At 45.8% G+C, this 20,019-nt stretch overlaps 1 protein-coding gene across 1 annotated transcript in view; it reads right to left on the minus strand.

The window, feature by feature from the left end:
* LOC115332805 overlaps positions 1–19,729 on the minus strand; it is a 48,783-nt gene extending 29,054 nt beyond the window's left edge. Inside the window, exons 1-2 of the mRNA XM_040209024.1 lie at positions 19,531–19,729; positions 8,429–8,595 (exon numbers count right to left, since the gene is read on the minus strand). Coding sequence (XP_040064958.1) covers positions 8,429–8,595; positions 19,531–19,719 — 356 coding nt within the window. The 5' untranslated portion in view covers positions 19,720–19,729. The remainder of the gene's footprint in view (positions 1–8,428; positions 8,596–19,530) is intronic.
* Between the last annotated feature and the right edge of the window lie 290 nt (positions 19,730–20,019).

Raw genomic sequence — 20,019 nt, forward strand, 5'->3', positions numbered from 1 at the left:
GTACTCGGCGGCCCCCGCTGCCGTGCGTGTGCCATGCCGTACTTGTCGCTGGTATACCCAAAAGGTAGCGACTGGAAAACGAGTGAACTCGTTCAGTACCGTACTCAGCGGCTGTCGCCGTGTGTGCAGTCTTCCGTACTCTGTCGCTAGGCCTAAATTGTCATCGGGGCTCCGTGAATGGAGCGGCGTTGCTCTACGACGCGCTGCCAGTGAAGTACAGTACTGGGGGCCCTCTCGCTTTCGCGCTGCGGGTCAGTAACAGACACGAAGCTTTGAGGCTTTCCGGCACGGGCTGCTGCGTTAGGGCTGTACATGTCTGTTTTTGCATTCTTTTTTCCTTGGGCGCGTAAAAGCCAAAGTCCACTCGTCGAACAGCGTTGACCCACACCTTCTTCAATTTCTGGTACATTGGAAACTTGTGAAAAAGCACCTCCGGGTTGTGCAGCGGGTTGTTTGAGCAGCCCAGAGCACTACAAGTTCTACTCGGCATCCTTCGAGGAACAGCTGGGCAGTATTGGGCGCTACGAGTTGCTTGCTAAAACCAGTCTTTGAGTCCTCACAAGCAAATAAACAAAAGGCTATATTGAAGCTACACGGGCTACAGATAAAAGCAACGGCTAAACATGACAATCACAAGTCCAAGTAGCGGTGGTAGCGGCTCAAAGAAGCGCACTCCGCGTAACGCTTGGAGGAAAAAAAGAACGATACTGACGTCACGGCCCAATGTTGCTTTAGTGATCGGCATCCCGCTAGCCGACCGCTAAGGTGCAGCGGCTCGCGGCGGGTCACATTTTTATTATCGGCATTAGTTGAGAATGCGGCATCCCACGGACGTAATATTTTGGCTGGGGTCGTATTTTGTGTCACCAGTAATTTCTTTAATTTCGAGTTTTGGCCGGAGTTGCCCTTTAAAGTCATCGTCCGGATTGTCCTTGGATAACTGTCAAAGCCGTAGTCGGGATCGTCTTCCATGAAATTGTTTGAGTCTTCGCCTGGGTCATCATCAGTGTCGTCATCAGTCTCGTCACCACAGTTGAAGACTGTTTGTCATCGAGGCCGTTGTCAGGTTGGTTGTTGACATTGTAGCCAGGTTTGGTCTTTGGAGTTGTCGTCCGTTTCATCATCAGCGTAGAAGTCGTCATGATGTTTTCGTCTAAGTATGGTGGCCAGGGGCTTTGTCAAGTTCATTGTCCGAGTCACTTCCGAGGCCATAGTTGAGGTCGTCGTTGATGTCACAGTTGGAGTCGTCCTCGGATGATTTCAAGGACGTCGCCTTCACGATCGTCGCCTTCAGAGTTATCGTGTTCACAGATGGTACGCTTTATGGGCATAGACTGCGTTACCCTGCACATCCACCAATATGTCATGAACAAAAACAAACTTGATTAATAAAACTTCAGATCAATGTTAAATGCAGCGAACTTGTGCCGAGAAACATAAAGTAACAAAGACCGCACATACTTTGACAGCGACAAAAGGACGACTGACTCGAGCTGCCATGCGAAGCTCTTTTTGTAAGCCCGTAGGTATCTAGAAGGTTCCGAGCTCGAACAAACAAGATTCTCGAGTCATCTCAAACATTCTAGGCGGCGTGCAAACAAAGAAAAGATTCCCCATTCCACCCAACTCCATTGCAGAGAATTGGAATTTTCTAATACTAATTCCATTCCTTTGAACTCCTGGAAAAGAAAAACTGGGCCCATCCCCACTCCTGGAATGGCTGAACTGCTGCGTTCTATTCCTCTCAATCGCTCCCAATTGTGAAAATGGCACTTGACAGCTAGTACTAAGTTACCGGAAAATAACGTCGGCGTAAAGCTGGCGTTGTGAAATGCGTAGACAACTGCAAAATTCAAAACCCTGATTTAAAAGGTTAAAAAGCGCAACACAACAAGGACAATAAAGACACGAAGACGACAGGACAGGACGTAGCGCCCGTCCTGTCGTCTTCGTGTCTTTATTGTCCTTGTTGTGTTGCGCTTTTTAACCTTTTAAATCAGTATGAACCAACTCGTCCAAACACAAGTTTTAATTCAAAACCCTACCCGCAATCATTGATTTTACTAAGTTGAGCGTTGGTCGCACATAGCACTAGTGGCAATTGGTATGGAAGCACTGCAGATATTGATCGCACCACCAGGTGTAAAAGCCTCACAACAGAGAGGAAAACTAAGTCGCCCATCTTTTCCACAAAAGAACCGTATATGTCCTCCACTTTTACGAGATACATAATAAGTGAGGAGTCACGTGTATTAACGAAGTGCGGGCGGTGTGACATTGTCCCTGCCTGGTGGCCTGCAACTGGTGCTGTAATCAAACATGGTCCCAACAGCCTTATGGTTGCATCTCGCAGCACCAGGAACGACACTTTGGCTGTGTTCCAAATCTTACCCAAATAGATCCGAGTTATTCCGGTGGGTCGTGTCACGTGACAACACAGATTGAAAAGTGCTGGGCACGGGTAGGTTCTGGAACGCTGAGGTACAAAACCCTTACCCTGGATTAAGATCGAGTAAATTGCCCTTGTCAGCCTACAACTCTACAGTTTGGGTTGCTTCACTGGGGTTGCCACTTTCATCCTCGAAGGAACATAAGCAGTCAGATAACCAAACCGCCAGTTACCTAAGTGCAATAATGCCGTTTCGAAAGCCCCTTTGACGGCATCTAAGCTGCTCGCATTAGAACAAAGCCTATTCCATTCCTACTCTATTCTGGGCAAAATGTAACTACTAATTTCATTCCCATTCCATTCCAGTGCTGCCACCATTTTATTTGCATTCGATTCCAGGGTTGTGGAAGTGCGGAATCGTTCCAACTCTGGAGTGGCAACTCCTCAACACTGGTTATAGTCACCAAGGCACCCAGTTCAGTGTGAATGCTGTCCTCACAGCCCATCCAAAGCTGTTATTACTGTAACAAACTCCAGTACGACGAAGTAGTTGAATTCTGAAGCCTGTTGTGCAGATTTGTACCTTGCATTGTTTCCGGTATTTTTTATTTCTTTTGTATTTTATAATGGACAACAACCGTTGTAATCTCGGTATTGTTGCCAAACCTGAAGGTTTTATCACCGGTGCACTTTTAAATAAATATATGCCTCAGCCGCAGCTCAGCGATGAACACTTAGGTGTTTCGTAAGTATTCATTTTGATTGCGCGATAATGATGTTTGTCTTCTGTTAGAATTAAAAAAAAAAAAACAATATTCAACATGATGGATAATTTTGGACACCCGCGGCATGTGTGATCTGAGCATTTGTTCTTTTCATCTGAAGTGTGTCTCTTGCTTACTACCTATAGAGTATACGATGTTGTGGACGGAAAAGATGCTGCGACCGACTCCGAGCAATAAAAACATTCTGTTTATTCTCATGTCGTTGAGCTCGTGGCGAGGAGTATGAGTAGCACTGTCATCTTTGGCGATGCCAAGGCTGAACCGATAGACTGCCGCAGAGCTATCGCCCTCAGCTCTGCACTGTGAGGAATGGCACGATTTTGTTGAAGTGATTGCGGCTCCAGAGAGGTGTCGTTGCTGTTGACATGTACCGCAAGCAGGATGACATACTAGAGAGCAGGAAAGAGAGCGTTTGGAAGCCGTGCATGGTAGTTGACGCCGAGGTCAGGAAATGAGGCAGCAGACGGGGGAAATCGACCCTGTCGTGCTTCCAGTCCGGCTCGATCAGTTTGGAGTGTACAGCCTCGAACTGAAAGGGGGACGCCGGCCGACTGCGGGGCCGATGCAACATCCCCTAAGATGCGGAACCGAACTGAGAGCAAATGCCTGACATGGCAACGATGAGGATAACCTGGTCGGCTAGCAACATGCCTTGTGAACAGTGTGAAGATGTCGATGAATATTCACTTGCCAAACCGGTGGGGCAAGCAAGGTGGTCGCAGCCCATTGCTGGGAGGTGCCGGTGCTAGATGCGACAGAGCAGAGGTGGTTGCGGAGGCGCTGCAGATGTGGAGGCTGAGAAAGTTGAATATGTGCCTACTGCATTTTCGTCCGAAAAGGCAGAGCCATTGCCGTGCCCTTGGCCACGAAGAACATTCCCCTGGATAGCAGGTGCTCGGAGTCAATCATCATGTCCAGGTCACCAATCTGTAGCACTTTCGATCTTGAGGACGGAAGAGACGGTGCAACAGACTCAGAGTTTAACTGTGAAAACATTATCTTTATTCTCGTACCGTCAAGCTCGTTCCGACCAGTAGCTTGCTTTTATACACTGCAGTCATTAGCATTATAGTTGATCTAAGTATTTTGCAACACTATTAATACGGCAGATTGGGCGAGTTGGTACGGCATAATTACGAACCAGCGCACAGGTAGACCAATTACTCAAAATTCAAATACAGAAAAATATACACTCGCACAGCGCTGATGTGAGTTTTTTGTGTTTGGATTTTGGGTAACTGTCTACCTGTGCGCTGCTTCGTAATATTGCAACACTGCCATCTTTAGGGGGTGTGGAGGCTGAACCGATGGACCGCCAGAGGCCCATATCTGTATCTGTTTCATATACTGAATGCATTTTTGCACGGTTCTGTGCTTACTTTTGTCTTCCAGATTTTTACTGCTCACTTGTTTTTTAATTTTATTTAGAGGATACTACTGGCCATTGAAGGCCCAAGTAGGAGTAGGGTACAACATATGCATTCACACACCTACAACAACAAACAAATAACACGACATTAAGAGGTTTACAACAACTAACCAGCAAATATACAGGATATATATATTTAAAAGGGGAGGGGGGGGGGGCGGCACAGCATGCATCAAGCAGCATGTAATTCAATCATTTGAAATAATAGATGTGAAATATAAAACTCATATTTAAAATTGAACATTATCAGACAAATGTGAATTTAATTAAGCTATAAATTTTATATAGACTGTTACTTTTTATACAATTGTTTCTAGATTTGTCAGGATACAATCTGCAAGTACGCATAAAGTAACTGGAAAGTTGAAAGAAGCAAATTAGAGATTGCAAAACCTACTTCTCAATAGATATTTTTTTCCCAAAGTATTTACGTGATAGTGCAGCTGAAATAAGGCTCCTTTTCCAGTTTTTTTTATTTGAAACACCTTAAAAATACATTGTTTTCTAAGATTTTTTTAATTATTATGCTTGGAAAATTAAGTTACCGATTGTGTTCAGTTTATTCTAGAGTGCTTTTGTGCATAACAGTGGCTAGATAAGGTTTTTATAATCTCTGATAAATCAAACTGACTAGTTTCTCTTTAGTGACCGTTTCGCCAAGGTGACAGCAGAACAAGTAACGGATCCCGACGTCAAACTGCAGGAATTTGAGATATATGTTTTCTTAGCGAATGCACGCCACTGTTGTGACATATTTGAATATCCTTATCGCTTGCTTGGGCTCAGCGGGTAATGCAGGTCGGCACTAGCGTGAGTATAAACGCTGAACTGCATAGAGCGATTTAGCGAGCGACGGCGACAGCGACGAGTCAGCGACGTATTACGAAGATTTCTTACTATCGCTCGTCGCGTCACTCGGTTTTTGGATTTCTAGAAAACATCGTTCCGCTTTCACGCGGCTTGCGTCGTCGCACAAATGACCGAGCGTCAGCGAAGCGGGTCGCCGTCGCTTTTCTCGTCGCTCGCAAAATCGTTTACATTCGGTTTATACTTCACGCTGTCAATAATATCGACTCGAGCGCGCATAATTTCATTTCCACGGGAGCGCGTGTGAATCAAACCCTAAACCAAGACGGGGGCTGCAGCCAGCAGCTTTGAGAGCGTCATATAATGGATTATAGTTTGACAGAAGCAAGCACACACTTCGCTAGCGCATTCCAGCCTTGAGCGCTGAACTTCCGAAAACGAAACCAGATTTTGCTACATTTTGGCTAGCTCGAAACATTTTTTTTTAAATATAGAGTGTCTTTTAGCTATAATCTAGACTAAGAGAAATGTGTACCTTCCCAAGTTATATTTATGTCGCCGTACTATATAAGTAATATTTGTGTAATATCGTTACCTTCATATAAAATACAGGGGGTGTCACCGGACCTTCGTCTGAAACAAAAAGTCTGCTATATATACCGAGCGGGTTTCTATTATACTTGAGTAGGAGTGTCGGGTTGTTAGTGCCTCTGTTCGTTGTTTGTGTATGTAGATGCTTGTATGTTGATCTTGTGGTATGTGCTGTGATGTATGTGTTGGTATGCTGCCGTCCGTGTTCGAGTGTGTCACTTCCGCAAATGCCGAAATGTCCTTCGTTTTTGTAATTTTCTGCATACTCACTAGGTGGCGCAAGCAGCCGCCCAATTTTATTTTAGCTTTGTTTGTACACAGTCCATTTATGTGTAAGGAACCACACCACATTGACATAGCTACAGTCTAGTAGAAAAGTAACCGCATGTTTAAATGGCGCATAGCGCCGGCGTTCAGTTCGTCTTCGTTCGCTGGCCGTTTCGGTAGCAGATTCGTACCCGGAAAGCCGCAAAATTTGCGTACACACGACATATGAGTGGATACGTCGAAACGTCGCGTACAACTTTGCTCGCGGTAAAGAGGTGAGCGGGACGTCGGTAACGCCGGTCGGGTAGGGTCGGGTCGGGTTGGTGTCGGAGCTATTCGTCGCCGCTCACGGCAAACGGGCTTTTTCAATAAAGTTCATGTCTGTGGTCGCGAAAAGATAACTGCTGTGGAAATTACCCGGCGTCGGTGACAATGCAACCGGCTTGAGGCCTCGGCGATCGGCTGAACCGCCACGCGAACGTGACCTGCTCGATGGAGAAACACGCTGCTGGATGCAGTCGATGGTCGCTCCCACTGTCGCGTAATCGCCGTAATGGATACGGCGTCGGCGCTTGGGGGTGAATGCTTGCGGTAGTTCAGCACGTATGGACGATTACGAACGAACACGTGCAAACTACGCTTTCGCTGCGGCGAAAAGCCGTGTAAAGCGCTGGGCCTCGCTTGCAGAACCCGTCTTGCGTCAAACGGCCGCCATTGTAAAAAAACACCCCTAGACGTGTGATCGCAGAACGAAGTACACGTTCAAAGATGTTCATTTTACACGACACCTCGGGTGCAAACGAAATACACCGAGCCTTGCGTGTAAAACGAACACCATTTGGGGAGTCCGCCCTGGGACAACGGTTTACGCGTCCAGGGGTGTACTTTTTCGCTGTGTGTGTAGGAGTATTTTAAGATATAACCTAGGGCACAGTGTATTCGGTAAAAATCGACCTCTGGATATTGAGATGCGTTGCGGTTATATTGAAATCAGGTGAAACAGCCCCGAATCGGAGCTGTCCTTGAATAAGAAAAATCCTAGCATAGGGGTAAAAACCCTTATCTACAGTTACATTTTATGCTAATTTAGAACAATGAACTCTTCGCAAAGCTGCTTCATCCGAACCGCACCTCGTTTCCTTATGTTATGGGTATAGGGACATCTTAGAAGTAGGTCAGGGATAATGTTTCCTTGAGGCCGGTGACTAACATTCCTGTGTCTTATTTTGCTCAACATAAGCCCCAGGAAAAGCAGGCTTTTGTCTGACGCCGAAGATTGACACTAAAAAACAAGGTATCTGCGCGAAAAGGTGTAAACCCCGAAATGACACCCCCAAACTGAAAGTAGAATAAACCCCGATAGCAGAAAACCCTGTCGATAGCGGGTGTTACAAGGTATATTTCACTGTCGAAACAAAACATAAAAAGTGCGATTCTGGTATAAAAATCTGCAAACTTTTCTTAAGCATGAGAGTCCGCCTAGCAACGGTACTAAACCACTCAGTTGGGAAACTGGCGTGGACATTGCTTTGAAAAAGCGGCCCCGATTTGTCCTCGAGCACCGAGCTGATGACGAACACAACGCCACCATTTCTCCCGCAGCGGCCATTCCAGGAACCGCACGTTACGTATATTTTGGCTTCAATCGGCCATTTCGGCGCCGAAATAGATACTTACAGGGATGCCACCGCCGTCTCCCCAGCGGACACGCCGCGTCTTACTACAGAAGTTAAAATGCACCCAGGTCGGGACGCGCTACTTGAAAGCACCGCTAAGGCATGGTTGTATAAAAACAATATTCATTGTGCCGCAAAACCTTGCAAACTAAAGATTTTAAAAACATTACGCGCCCTTCATTCTGTACTAAATTCCAATAAATTTCATACAAAAAGAGTCTTTTTTGTTTGTTTTTACGCAAAAGCATGCTTTCTATAAGCTCAAGGTGACCACAGTACAGACAAATGATAAAGAGTGGCGCTGTTGTCGTATTTAGCTCGATCTTGGTGGACGCCAGCGGCCCAGGTTTCGACGGCGAGGTTCCCAACTGAGTGTTTTACTAACGTTGCCGCCTGCGTTTTGCTAAGAGTTTTTTTGGCGCAACGTTGGCGGCCACTTTCAGTACTACTGTGAAGTGAACATGAAAACGCAAACATTACTTACATCTTGCTGCTTGTCGTATTCAAATAGGTGATATTATGGAGCACATAATGAGTTGTCACGTTCATTTCCATCATGATCGCACTTACGCACATCGTCGTGTTTTCTCCCGTCGGGTTGGTGTTGAAGTTTCTGTACTTCATTATAAAACTTTCATTGCTTGTGACAAACTGGTAGAAAAATAAACACAAACCCCCTATTAATGTTATTTATTTAAAGTTAGGAGAGGTACTGTCCTTCTAAACTGATGTAAGATACCTATAGGCTTGAGAGTCAAACCGTATGAACATCTCTGGACCACGTGTTTTGATGGTAAAAAGACGTACGTGTTTATTGAGGTTTTGTTATCTTGCTGACAGACCTTGCCAATTTTGTTAAAACATCTCCAAAACGGCTAAGCTGGTTTCAGCAGTTTTAGAAGGAAGTAGTACAAGAGAGTAGGTGATATTCTTCATTCAAATATCATTTGTTTGCTGTTTTTGGCAGTTCTTCTCCTGCCTTCTCATTCATCTCTTGTTGGTAAAGCTATATTGCACTAAATTGTCTTGCAACCTTAGATGAGGTGCAGTTAACGCGTTTTATTTAAAATCCTAATACATTCAGAACCGACAATGTCATAGGGACGATAGGTTCCTCTGTATTTGAAAACAGAGATGCGACTGGTCACTCAAGTGCAACATTACAAAATGAAAATAACTATCTGAGTCAGCCGCACGAGCGCTATAGCAGAAGGAAAGGAGAATAATGTTCAATTTGTGAACATAGACAGCATTCAGTTTTTTTTTTTTCTCAAATAAAAACACGCAAAAAGAAAAATGCCGAATCAAATATACTGGACAGACCAAACGTTGGTCTGTCCAGTTACTTTGACTCGTCCTTCCTTATTTTGAGGCTGTTATCGGTTCCAATCGTCCTTGTAATGAAAGCGACCTGTCACCCTTCACAACCATGCAGATCAAGTACAGCGCGAAAGTAGCGCCACGCCGTGTCGTAAATAAAAGTCGAAGTGGCATTTTCGGCACTAGCTGCGCCACGTTACCTTGTTTTTGGTATTTCGCGTGCAAAAACTTGTGCCAGCATATTTCTACATCGTGGTGCTCTGTACATTTTACAATATACAAGAAACATCAGAACCCAAAGGGTTAAAAAATACTAAAAGGGCGAATGTTCCAGCTTGTTTTAAATCTAAGCATAAACAAGTTTAAAAAATGGTTGGAGCCATCAGGTCATGTCACATGCGAGTCGGGTAATGGACCTTTTTCTAGTAAGCTTCTGTGAATGCGTTCAGTCGCTCTACTGACTTTGCTTCCAGCTGTCGCCATTTTGCAAGGCAAACTTCCGGTCAATCTACAGATACAGCACCTATATGGGTGTCTTTCGTCTCTCGTGGCCATTCTTGTTAGAGTATACGATAGTATGGCTCATAAAAAGGAACGAAGATCAAAACAACAGCACGCAATCTAACAAAAAAAATATAGAAGGAAAAAGGTTGCAACTGCGCGATTTCCCCCTTTCTACTGACTCGCCCCCGAGCGGACACGAGAAGGGACGAACGAGACGTTTTTCTTTTTCTCCATGCAGATGGGAGAAAGCTCTCGCCCTCCCGACTCATCTTCTTTCGGTTTCGTTTTTCGAGCACGTCGTGCACGTTGTTCAATAAACGTTGTTGAGTTAATTGAGCTTCAGCGGCAGCGAAGGCCGCCTGTAACCGCTCATTCACACTGGAAGCGGATCTGCGTTCGCAAAGCGGTTTTGTACGCGGTTGTATAAAGATCCAGTACAATTGCACGGACACTCGATGACATCAAGTGCGCGTGAAATTCCAGTGTGAATGAGCAGTAATTCTGCCTCCCAGCCCAAACGTGCTGAATATCTCGGTTGCATTGACGTTTGTACCACTAATTTAGTCAAACGAGCGAATGAAAACGTTAGAAACAGCGAAGTTCCGGAGCGGTACCTGCTGCGCTATATACACTGGGCTAAGGTGAACGCCTCTGGATTCCGATACGACGTGTCGACGTTGACGTCGTTATGGAAACCGCGGAAAGTTCGTCGAAGACAGGCAAGGTTTGCTGCCGGGTGCTGGGTGAGTTCTGTGCTGAGTTCGGTTCTGTTTTCCGATGCCAAGTGCCAACCGGCAATCAACGTGGTTTTGTATTTCGGGTTGTCAGACATAGCAGCAACATCGTGATGGCAGTGTTGTGAGTTGTGAACGCAGACTGGAATTTTCGCGAATGTGACCGTGTTTTCGCGTATCAGTGGTGTAACAACAATATGAGATGACGTGAACTGTCCGGCATTGATGCTGTTGGGTATTGATGCCGCTGGTCAGGCCGTGATCAGAGGAGGCAGGGTGCCGCAGGTCGACATTCTGGTTCACATTAAAGAGTTTAGGACCGCTTGAGCGATTACGGTTCAATCGATTGGCCTGCGGATAGCCATGTTGGAACACTGGTCTGAACCGTAGCCCCTATCGTACAGTGGCCAATGGGACTGTCGCTCGCGATGTCCTGCTGTCTCCTCCCAAAAAGGGATTACGCTCTGGGGAAGCACAGGACAGTCTTGAAATATGAATTAAGGTACGTATAGTTGCAGTTTTAATTTTACCATTAAAGGATGATGGTAGAACCGATAAAAAGAAGTTTTAGACTGAAGGAATAGCACGTAAAGTGCACGAAATAACTGGGTGTCGGTTGTTTCCTTTTAACATCGCAGTGCTAGGACGGCGAGAATATTTAGTGACTGCTTTCGAAACGCAAGTTTCTTTACCTGCCGGGGAAGCTGGCTTCGGAAATAAACGCGATTCGTGGAAAGCTCGTGTCACGTTTTTATTTGCTGCTCCTTTCTTCCCATACAAGAGATGTAGCGTCTTCGTTAAGCATTAGTGAGTTCCAGTTGCTCGATTCGGGGCACCACATTGAGATGCAGACGACGGAGGAACTTTGCCCCCCTGCTTTAGGGACGAAAGTTTCCCCTATTCTTAAAGACCGACCAACGAAACCATTTTCCGCACGGTAGGAAAATGCCCCTCGCGCCCTCCTCTTTCACTCTCTCCCAAAAATCACGTGAGGGCAGTGGCTTCTTTTGTGTCGGCTTTTTCTGTAGGGATAATCCTCAAAAAGCGCGAAACGAGCGGCTAGCTGCGAGCGCCACAACGACCTTGAGACGTCCAGGTGTCTTCCCTCGTTGACGCGGGCACGCGCAATCCGCAGGATTGAGGAAGCCAACGCGACCGAACTCTTTTTCCCATGAGCTGCAGGTCCGAGGCCGCTCGGTCGGTAGAGATCGAGGGGTCGTGGTATGCTGGGTTCGTTCCAGCAGCCGCTTTCTGGCATCGCGCGGCTGCTGGAACCATTCTCGCGTCTGCACACGGATTGGCTTGCACAATAAAGGGTTCAGGTCGTCGATAATACATTTATTTCCGAAACTTATAAATCAAGTGGCTTTCCCTAATCTCTTCATTACTGTTTGAAACACATCTCCTCTCATAGGTAGCTGTTCACCCCATTTTGGACTCTTTTGCGTATTTATTCCTCCTTACGTCTGCTTAATGACTGTTTTATAACTTGATAAAGACCTTTAAATATTGGCGCGGGCTTGCGCGGTCAACGCTGTCCCGGATTTATTCAAAATTGGAAAGATTTGCGTCAGGAGGGGTTGAAGAAGCAAACCGTAATTTTTGCTTCTAATGAGGACGGCACAATGTAAGATAGGTCTTTGCTTCACCTGTATCCACAACGCCCCATCGTTTGCACGATCATAATTTCTCAGTGACATAGGTGTATACCATCTTTTACTCATGGTTACTATAGATGGGGCCCCACAGGCTTTCCCGTTATCAGCGAGTCGACTTTTTAACGACCGGCGACTCTCCTGAGTGAGAATAAATATTATCACCTTCAAAAAACATCCACCCCTTTCTCCCCCCCTTTCCCGAGTTGGGGAAATATCAGGCGACTCCGGGAAGCAGCCTGCAGACTGCGCTTTTCGGCTGCTCATTCTCAACACATTCGAACGTGGAAGTAAACACATCACATCAACGACGCCCTGTTTATTTGCAACCTAAATAATGTGGCTCTTCTGTTGGGACCCAATCAATTTTATCATCAATCATTATTTGTTACAACTTCATGGTGAATGTGTGTTCGTAGTGATGCCACAAAGTGGTCGATTCAAAGGGAGAAATAGGTCCTTGTATTTATTTTGCGGAAATACTCGCTCCTGTGACGCTCTAGTGCGTAAGGTCAAAGCACCCGAGGCAGTGCGTAATACTTTAAAACTGTCGTTGATGATGAAATATTTGTGGGAAGCGCGTAAAATTGTTTACACCACGAAGACATACCTAAACACTACAAAATATCGCAATTGCAAAAACAATAAAAAAAAAATCAGCTTGCGAAAACTGTTGTTTTCCTCTCTCTCTATTTCTTTTTTTTTTTTCGCGCCACTACAAAAAAAAAAAAAAAGCGGCCGAGCAACGAAGTTTTATTAAAACCTCGCTTCTTGGAGAAAGGACACCAGGATCTATGGTAGTGTATCTGCCAGGGAGTTTGTAGAAATAATGGGCGACCATTGAATCTAGCCTTCTGCACGAATCATGCCCGCGATATTTCCCTTTTCCTTCCACGCGATTAGAAGGCAAGACGCTGGGAGAATTCATGTGCACTAACATTCTGCTTCTAAAAGAAAGTACCAGATTTCTAGCGCATGTCATTTTAGATGTAAATAGTTTAATCACTGTGCACAAACATTCAAGGCCTGGAGGATGACATGGAAGCATGGCGGAAAGCAGCTTGCTGAAAATAGAAGTCTGTATTGCATTGCACTGGTGTGAAAAATTATTACGTATTTTTGTCTTATTTCCGTGCCAAAATAAAAACAGCGTTTAGAAACCGAACACTGTGCGTTTTGAGGAGCGCCGAAAGGACATTAAAAACCGGGACAACCTGAGCTTGTCCTGGTTCCTTGTTTGTTCGGAGCCTTTCAAAAGGGGATGAAAAATTATGAACCGAGTGACCCGACTTACCACGTTAGAGCAGTTCATTTCCATTGCGACAGGCTGTCTTCAAGCGTCTAGCATAGTCCAGCTTGTACTGGTCCGTTTTTACTTTCGGTTCCTTTCAAAACGTGAGCTCTAAGCCACTGGACCAAACTACCACATTCATAATCTGCGGAAGCGGAGAAGTGGAAATGCAACAAAATGAATGGTTCGCCCACGACCGGATAGAAGGGGGCCGAAATTTCTTTCAAGAAACACACAATCTTCTCTTCAATTCTGTCTAACAATTTTATGTGAAGGTGTACTTGGCTATGGCATTATTCGTTTAGGAATCAAGCGAAACTTTGTATCGGATCATTAGATGTCTACGTTCACTCCCATTCGATGCTTATCATGTTCTCGACTATGTACACGGGGTGGTTTTCAGCGGTAGGTTTTTAATCTGATTGCCCGCCCGCCAAAGCGCGAGCCAGAACGCACTACGGCCGCGGGCCGTCGCGCTCTTCTCCTTCTTCTAATGAGTCAATCTACAATCAAAGACGCAGAGAAGAAGGAGAAGCGCGCTACGGCCGCGGGCCGTCGCGCTCTTCTCCTTCTTCTCCGTATCAATATACAATCAAAGACGCAGACGGGGCCGTCAATCGTGCTGGTGTCGGGAACCAGTAATTCTGACCCTTGAAATGCAGGCGTGACGCAAAACCCAGAGGCGTATCGTTCGCCCACCTACGGATCCAAGTTACTCGAGCAAGCTCGCATTCTGCTCGCAAAGCCCAGCCACTAAGCAAATGTAACGGACGGTGGTTCGAGAGGCGTGCAACCCTTGCCCGCTTAGCCCTCCCCACCACTTCTCCGCTTCCGTAAATTTTGAATGTTGTAGGTTGGTCCAGTGGCTTAGAGATCACTTTTTGATAGGAACCGAAAATAAAAACGGACCAGTACAAGCTGAACTATGCAAGATGCTTGAAGAGAGCCTGTCATAATGAAAATGAACTGCTCTAATGTGGCAAGTCGGGTCAATCTGTTTATAATTGTTCATCCCCTTTTAAAAGGCTCCGGAAAAAACAAGAAACCAGGAAAAGCTGAGTGACGCAAGGCGCCTCGTATTGTTCAGGTTGTCCCGGTTTTTTATATCCCTTCGGCGCTCCTCAAAACTCAGTGTTCGGTTTCTAAAGGCTGTTTTTATTTTCGCACATAAATAAAACAAAAATACGTAATAATGTTTCACACCAGTGCAGTGCAATAGAGACTTCTATTTCCAGCAGGCCGCTTTCCGCCATGCTTCCATGTCATCCTCCAGGCCGCGAATGCTTGTGCACACTGATTAAACAATTTACATGTAGATTGACATGCACTAGAAATCTGGTACTTTCTTTTAGATGCAGCATGCAAGTGCACATAAATTCCCCCAGCGTCTTGCCTTTTAATCGCGTGGAAGGAAAATGGAAATACTCCTATTCACAACCATATATCCTGGTGTCCTTTCTCCAAGAAGCGAGGTTTTGATACAATTTCGTTGCTCGGCCGTTTTTTTTTTTGTAGTGGCGCAAAAAAAGAAGAGAGAGAGAGGGGGGGGGGGGGGGGAGAAAGCAAGGGTTTTCACAGGCTGATCGTTTTTTTTTTTTGTTTTTTTTTTTGTATTTTTTTGCAATTGCAATATTTTCTGGTGTTTAGGTATGTCTTCGTGGTGTAAACAATTTTACGCGCTTCCCACAAATATTTCATCATCAACGACAGTTTTAAAGTATTACGCACTGCCTCGGGTGCTTTGACCTTACGCACTAGAGCGTCACAGGAGCTAGTATTTCCGCAAAATAAATACGAGGACCTATTTCTCCCTTTGAATCGACCACTTTGTGGCATCACTACGAACACACAATCACCATGAAGTTGTAACAAATAATGATTGATGATGAAATTGATTGGGTCCCAACAGAAGAGCCACATTATTTAGGTTGCAAATAAACAGGGCGTCGTTGATGTGATGTGTTTACTTCCACGTTCGAATGTGTTGAGAATGAGCAGCCGAAAAGCGCAGTCTGCAGGCTGCTTCCCGGAGTTGCCTGATATTTCCCCAACTCGGGAAAGGGGGGGAGAAAGGGGTGGATATTGTTTGAAGGTGATAATATTTATTCTCACTCAGGAGAGTCGCCGGTCGTTAGAAAGTCGACTCGCTGATAACGGGAAAGCCTGTGGGGCCCCATCTATAGTAACCATGAGTAAAAGGTGGTATACACATGTCACTGAGAAATTATGATCGTGCAAACGATGGGGCGTTGTGGATACAGGTGAAGCAAAGACCTATCTTACGATTGTGCCGTCCTCATTAGAAGAAAAAATTACGGTTTGCTTCTTCAACCCCTCCTGACGCCAATCTTTCCAATTTTGAATAAATCCGGGACAGCGTTGATCGCGCAAGCCCGCGCCAATATTTAAAGGTCTTTATCAAGTTATAAAACAGTCATCAAGCAGACGTAAGGAGGAATAAATACGCAAAAGAGTCCAAAATGGGATGAACAATTACCTATGAGAGGAGATGTGTTTCAAACAGTAATGAAGAGATTAGGGAAAGCCACTTGATTTATAAGTTTCGGAAATAAATGTATTATCGACGACCTGAACCCTTTATTGTGCAAGCCAATCCGTGTGCAGACGCGAGAATGGTTCAGCAGCCGCGCGATGCCAGAAAGCGGCTGCTGGAACGAACCCAGCATACCACGACCCCTCGATCTCTACCGACCGAGCGGCCTCGGACCTGCAGCTCATGGGAAAAAGAGTGCGGTCGCGCTGGCTTCCTCAATCCTGCGGATTGCGCGTGCCCGCGTCAACGAGGGAAGACACCTGGACGTCTCAAAGTCGTTGTGGCGCTCGCAGCTAGCCGCTCGTTTCGCGCTTTTTGAGGATTATCCCTACAGAAAAAGCCGACACAAAAGAAGCCTCTGCCGTCACGTGATTTTTAGGAGAGAGTGAAAAGAGGAGGGAGCGAGGGGCATTTTCCTAACTTGCGGAAAATGGTTTCGTTGGTCGGTCTTTAAGGAACATGAGTGTTTGGCAATTTAAGGGGGAGACCCTTTTTTCTAAGATGCGATGTCAATGTATTCTGACGGGCGGAGGTAAGTTGGTTGCCATTCAGTTGTTCGAAGACAGCTCTACATACGTCGCTCGTCGATGGAAAATGTATATTGGTTGCAGAATTTGCTCGCAGCGTTAAGCTCGCTTAGAAGTTCCCCAAAAGTAAAACCATGAGGCAAATCTGGGGTGCCTCATTGACCTTTTACAGCGAAGGTGTTTATTGCTAGGGTTCCGTGGATTTTTTTATGTGAGTCAACAAAAACTCTACGATCGTACCGCCGCACGCGCCGCACGCGCCCGCACGCGCACGCCTTCTGCGTATAAAAAAATTCAAAGTAAATAACCAAAATGAAGCGTTGTCGAACACGCGTGCAAGATGGCATTTGTTTTAGGTTTTTGCATTAAAACAGTCACTGCTGCAGACGCCGGCGCGGCACACGCACGTCCTTCCCGTATGAAAGATTTGTAATAATTACCCAATTAAAGCGGTAACGAACGCGCGTAAGATGCCATTTGTTTTAGCCTTTTGCTTTAGAACAGTTACTGCTGCAGACACCCACACGTGCGGCGCGTGGAACACCATTCCCTGCATTCTCATGGATGCTTGGGTACTTTAGCAGTAGGCCTATACAGTAGATTAGTTATCAATGGGTTCCATTTTCAAGATCAGTAGATTCTCAGGTAGATAATAAAGGTTTCTCAAAGATTTGCCACTGTGCGACCCGCGTCGGCCATGTCTACGCTCGTACTGCCCTCTCTGTCATCGTTCCAAGCCCCCGCTTGCGTTCCTAGTTTCCTTTCCTTCCGTTCTCCGGGGGTTGCGGTCCCGTTGCGCGTGTCTACTTTCCATATGGGGGTGATCCCGTCGCGAGTGTCTAGTTTGCTCCAACTCCTCGGGGCGGCAATAGTCGTCCACGTGAAAATATGACGACCGGTCAAGACAACAATAAATGTGTGAGCGTAACTTTCTTCACGATGACCACCGACCAAGACAATAAATATGTTCGTACCTTTGTTCAAAATTCTGTGTCCCGTCTAGTTCGTGTGCTAAAAAGCCTCCATAGTCATGCAGCTTCACAGAGTGGACTGGCTCATGATGTTTCTTCAAGCAGTCACAAACGCGTCACCTTCGCAACGATGCACGCGGCGGCGACTCCATTGTTTACGTTGCCTGGTTTGCGCGGTGGAAACAGACAATGGAGGGGGGGGGGGGGGGGGGGAAGGGGCTAGGCTAATGTAAAAAGCCGCAATTGTTACGCATGTAATTGGATATGCCACCTCGGAGATTTTCTTGCTTACGGCCCTATTGGAACTGGTCCATATTCGTGCGTGCCTCTACGCGCGATTATTCTCCCGGGCCGACGCTTTTGACTACACATTAAAAACAGTTGTTTACCACTAATATCGCACGCCATCGTGTCGCCGTCATCGTCGGTTGCCGCCATGGAACATCGTGTGAGCTCTGCTGCGTTTTACTGTGACAAGCCGTGTTATGTCAAACATCGAGCGCGAAAGGTCACGGTCGTCGGCTGCTTCCGAAAGATAGGAACGTTCATGTAGGCCGATCAGCTATCAACCTAGATTTGCTTTGTTGGATTACACCACGAGGATGTCCCAATATGCCTCCAGGCACGGGTACCACAGAACGAACCGGACGGCCTTCCTTCCACTTTTGGGAAGAAATTGCACGCAAGCGCCCAAGACTGCTCTACCCTGCCGCCATCCCAAGCAGCAGAGATAGGGCTAATCATTGGCGAATGGCTGGCAATAGTCCTCTGGCCAGTGGCCAGAGAGTGGCCAGCCATCGGCCGACAACTGGCCTTTCTCTGGCTATTGCCCTCTGCCCACTGGCCATCAGCCATCGGCCAATCATTGGCCGATGAAGGGCCACTCTTTAATAATTGGCCAAAAGACCATCGCCAGCCATTGGCCAATGCTTAGCCAAAATCCGTGCTGCTTGGGATGTTATGATCTGTTCACCCGCTCCCGCAACAAACGTATGGCAGATGCCGGAGCGGACGCCGTCCCATAATCATCCCCTTTACAAAATGTTATGCTACCTCTGCTCACTCAGGCCGTGTGAATGCGCCCTTACCGTCTCGATCCACCTCCATATAGCGGTTCGAATGCGATGCGCTTTCCTAGAATATTACGCCGTTTACGCAAGCCCAGACAAGCAAGATGTTGCCTGCTATATTTCCGTCTTTTTTTCCGTTTTCCGTCATCCTACCCCAGTCTCAGGTTTACTATCATGTTCAACTTACACCAGCTAGACTACAGTTTGACCATTTTTTTTTAAATATATTGGCTGGATTTGGTGCCGCTAAGTCGCGCTCACGTCAACGCGGCGCTACAGTTGTTATATATGAAGGAGTATGCCTGTAATTTATCCCTCAAGAAAGGTAGTAAAAAGGAACTTTTCCTTTTGGCCAATGAATGCAAGATCTAGATTTATGTCTACATTCTTTATAATTGACCTAGTGTTTAATGAATTAGGCATGATCATCGAACGGGCCTAGAGTTTTTTTCTTTTCAATCGCTATTAAGCGATTTAGCTTGGTGCTTAGCAATAAACGGCTATTTTCTCAGTCGTCACTCTAGTTGATGTCATCAGCTTCATCGTATTTTTAATGCTCAATTACGCCCGGTTATCCTAGAATATAACTAAAATTGTAGATATATACCAAGTGCAGATTTAAAAAAATGTCGTGTCGGCCTCGTTTCATAAAGATACTTATAGGCACTGAGTGAATATTGTGCATATTATGCTCTGACATAAGAGCTGCAAAAGAGGCTCCACCCCGAATTCCTACGAGAAAGAGAGTCATTAAGTAATTCGGTATAAGCTTCCCATTTTTTAGGCCATTGAGGCCGTTTGAGGCCACGCCATCAAGACAAGTGCTCAGATAAGCTCCATGAAATGCCTCAAGACATTGAACACTGAAAACGGAGTGTTTGTTTTCTTGGTGGTGGAACCTTTTTTTTTCAGTTCATAGGTTTCAACAAAACAAAGTGATATCCACTAAATATAGCTTACTTTCCAAGCGTCTTGATACTTCTGAAGTTGAGGATTTGTCTCGGCATAGCTGAAAATAGGCCCAGACAATGGCGTTGTCGAAGTTATCCCTTGTAATTCCGCTTCTTCACTTAATATCTGATCTTCATCCCCTTCTGATATCCCCCCCGATAGCAATAAGCACAGCGCCAGCATCCAAACCGACAACATGCTGATGCTTCTTTTAGTTGAATTGACCTTTGTCTACGACTTAAATACGTACGACTAAAATGCGGTGGCATAGAGGCAGGCGGTCCTATCACGCCTCTCCCTGATCCGAATTTTACGCAGCTACTTAGTCAATTGTTTCTTGCCAGCTGTTCTATGGCGTCGCCGAAAACGAAGCAAGTTGTGAATACGAAAAATAAAACTGAGCGACTTAGAAGGCAATATTATATATTTTTTAATTATTTTGCTTTTTACGCGAATAAAATAGGCGCGATGGAAAATGTTCAGTTCCAACCAAAATAT

This window comes from Ixodes scapularis, unplaced genomic scaffold (assembly GCF_016920785.2).
Source record: "Ixodes scapularis isolate PalLabHiFi unplaced genomic scaffold, ASM1692078v2 PGA_scaffold6__148_contigs__length_123643588, whole genome shotgun sequence".
Lineage (NCBI taxonomy): Eukaryota > Metazoa > Arthropoda > Arachnida > Ixodida > Ixodidae > Ixodes > Ixodes scapularis.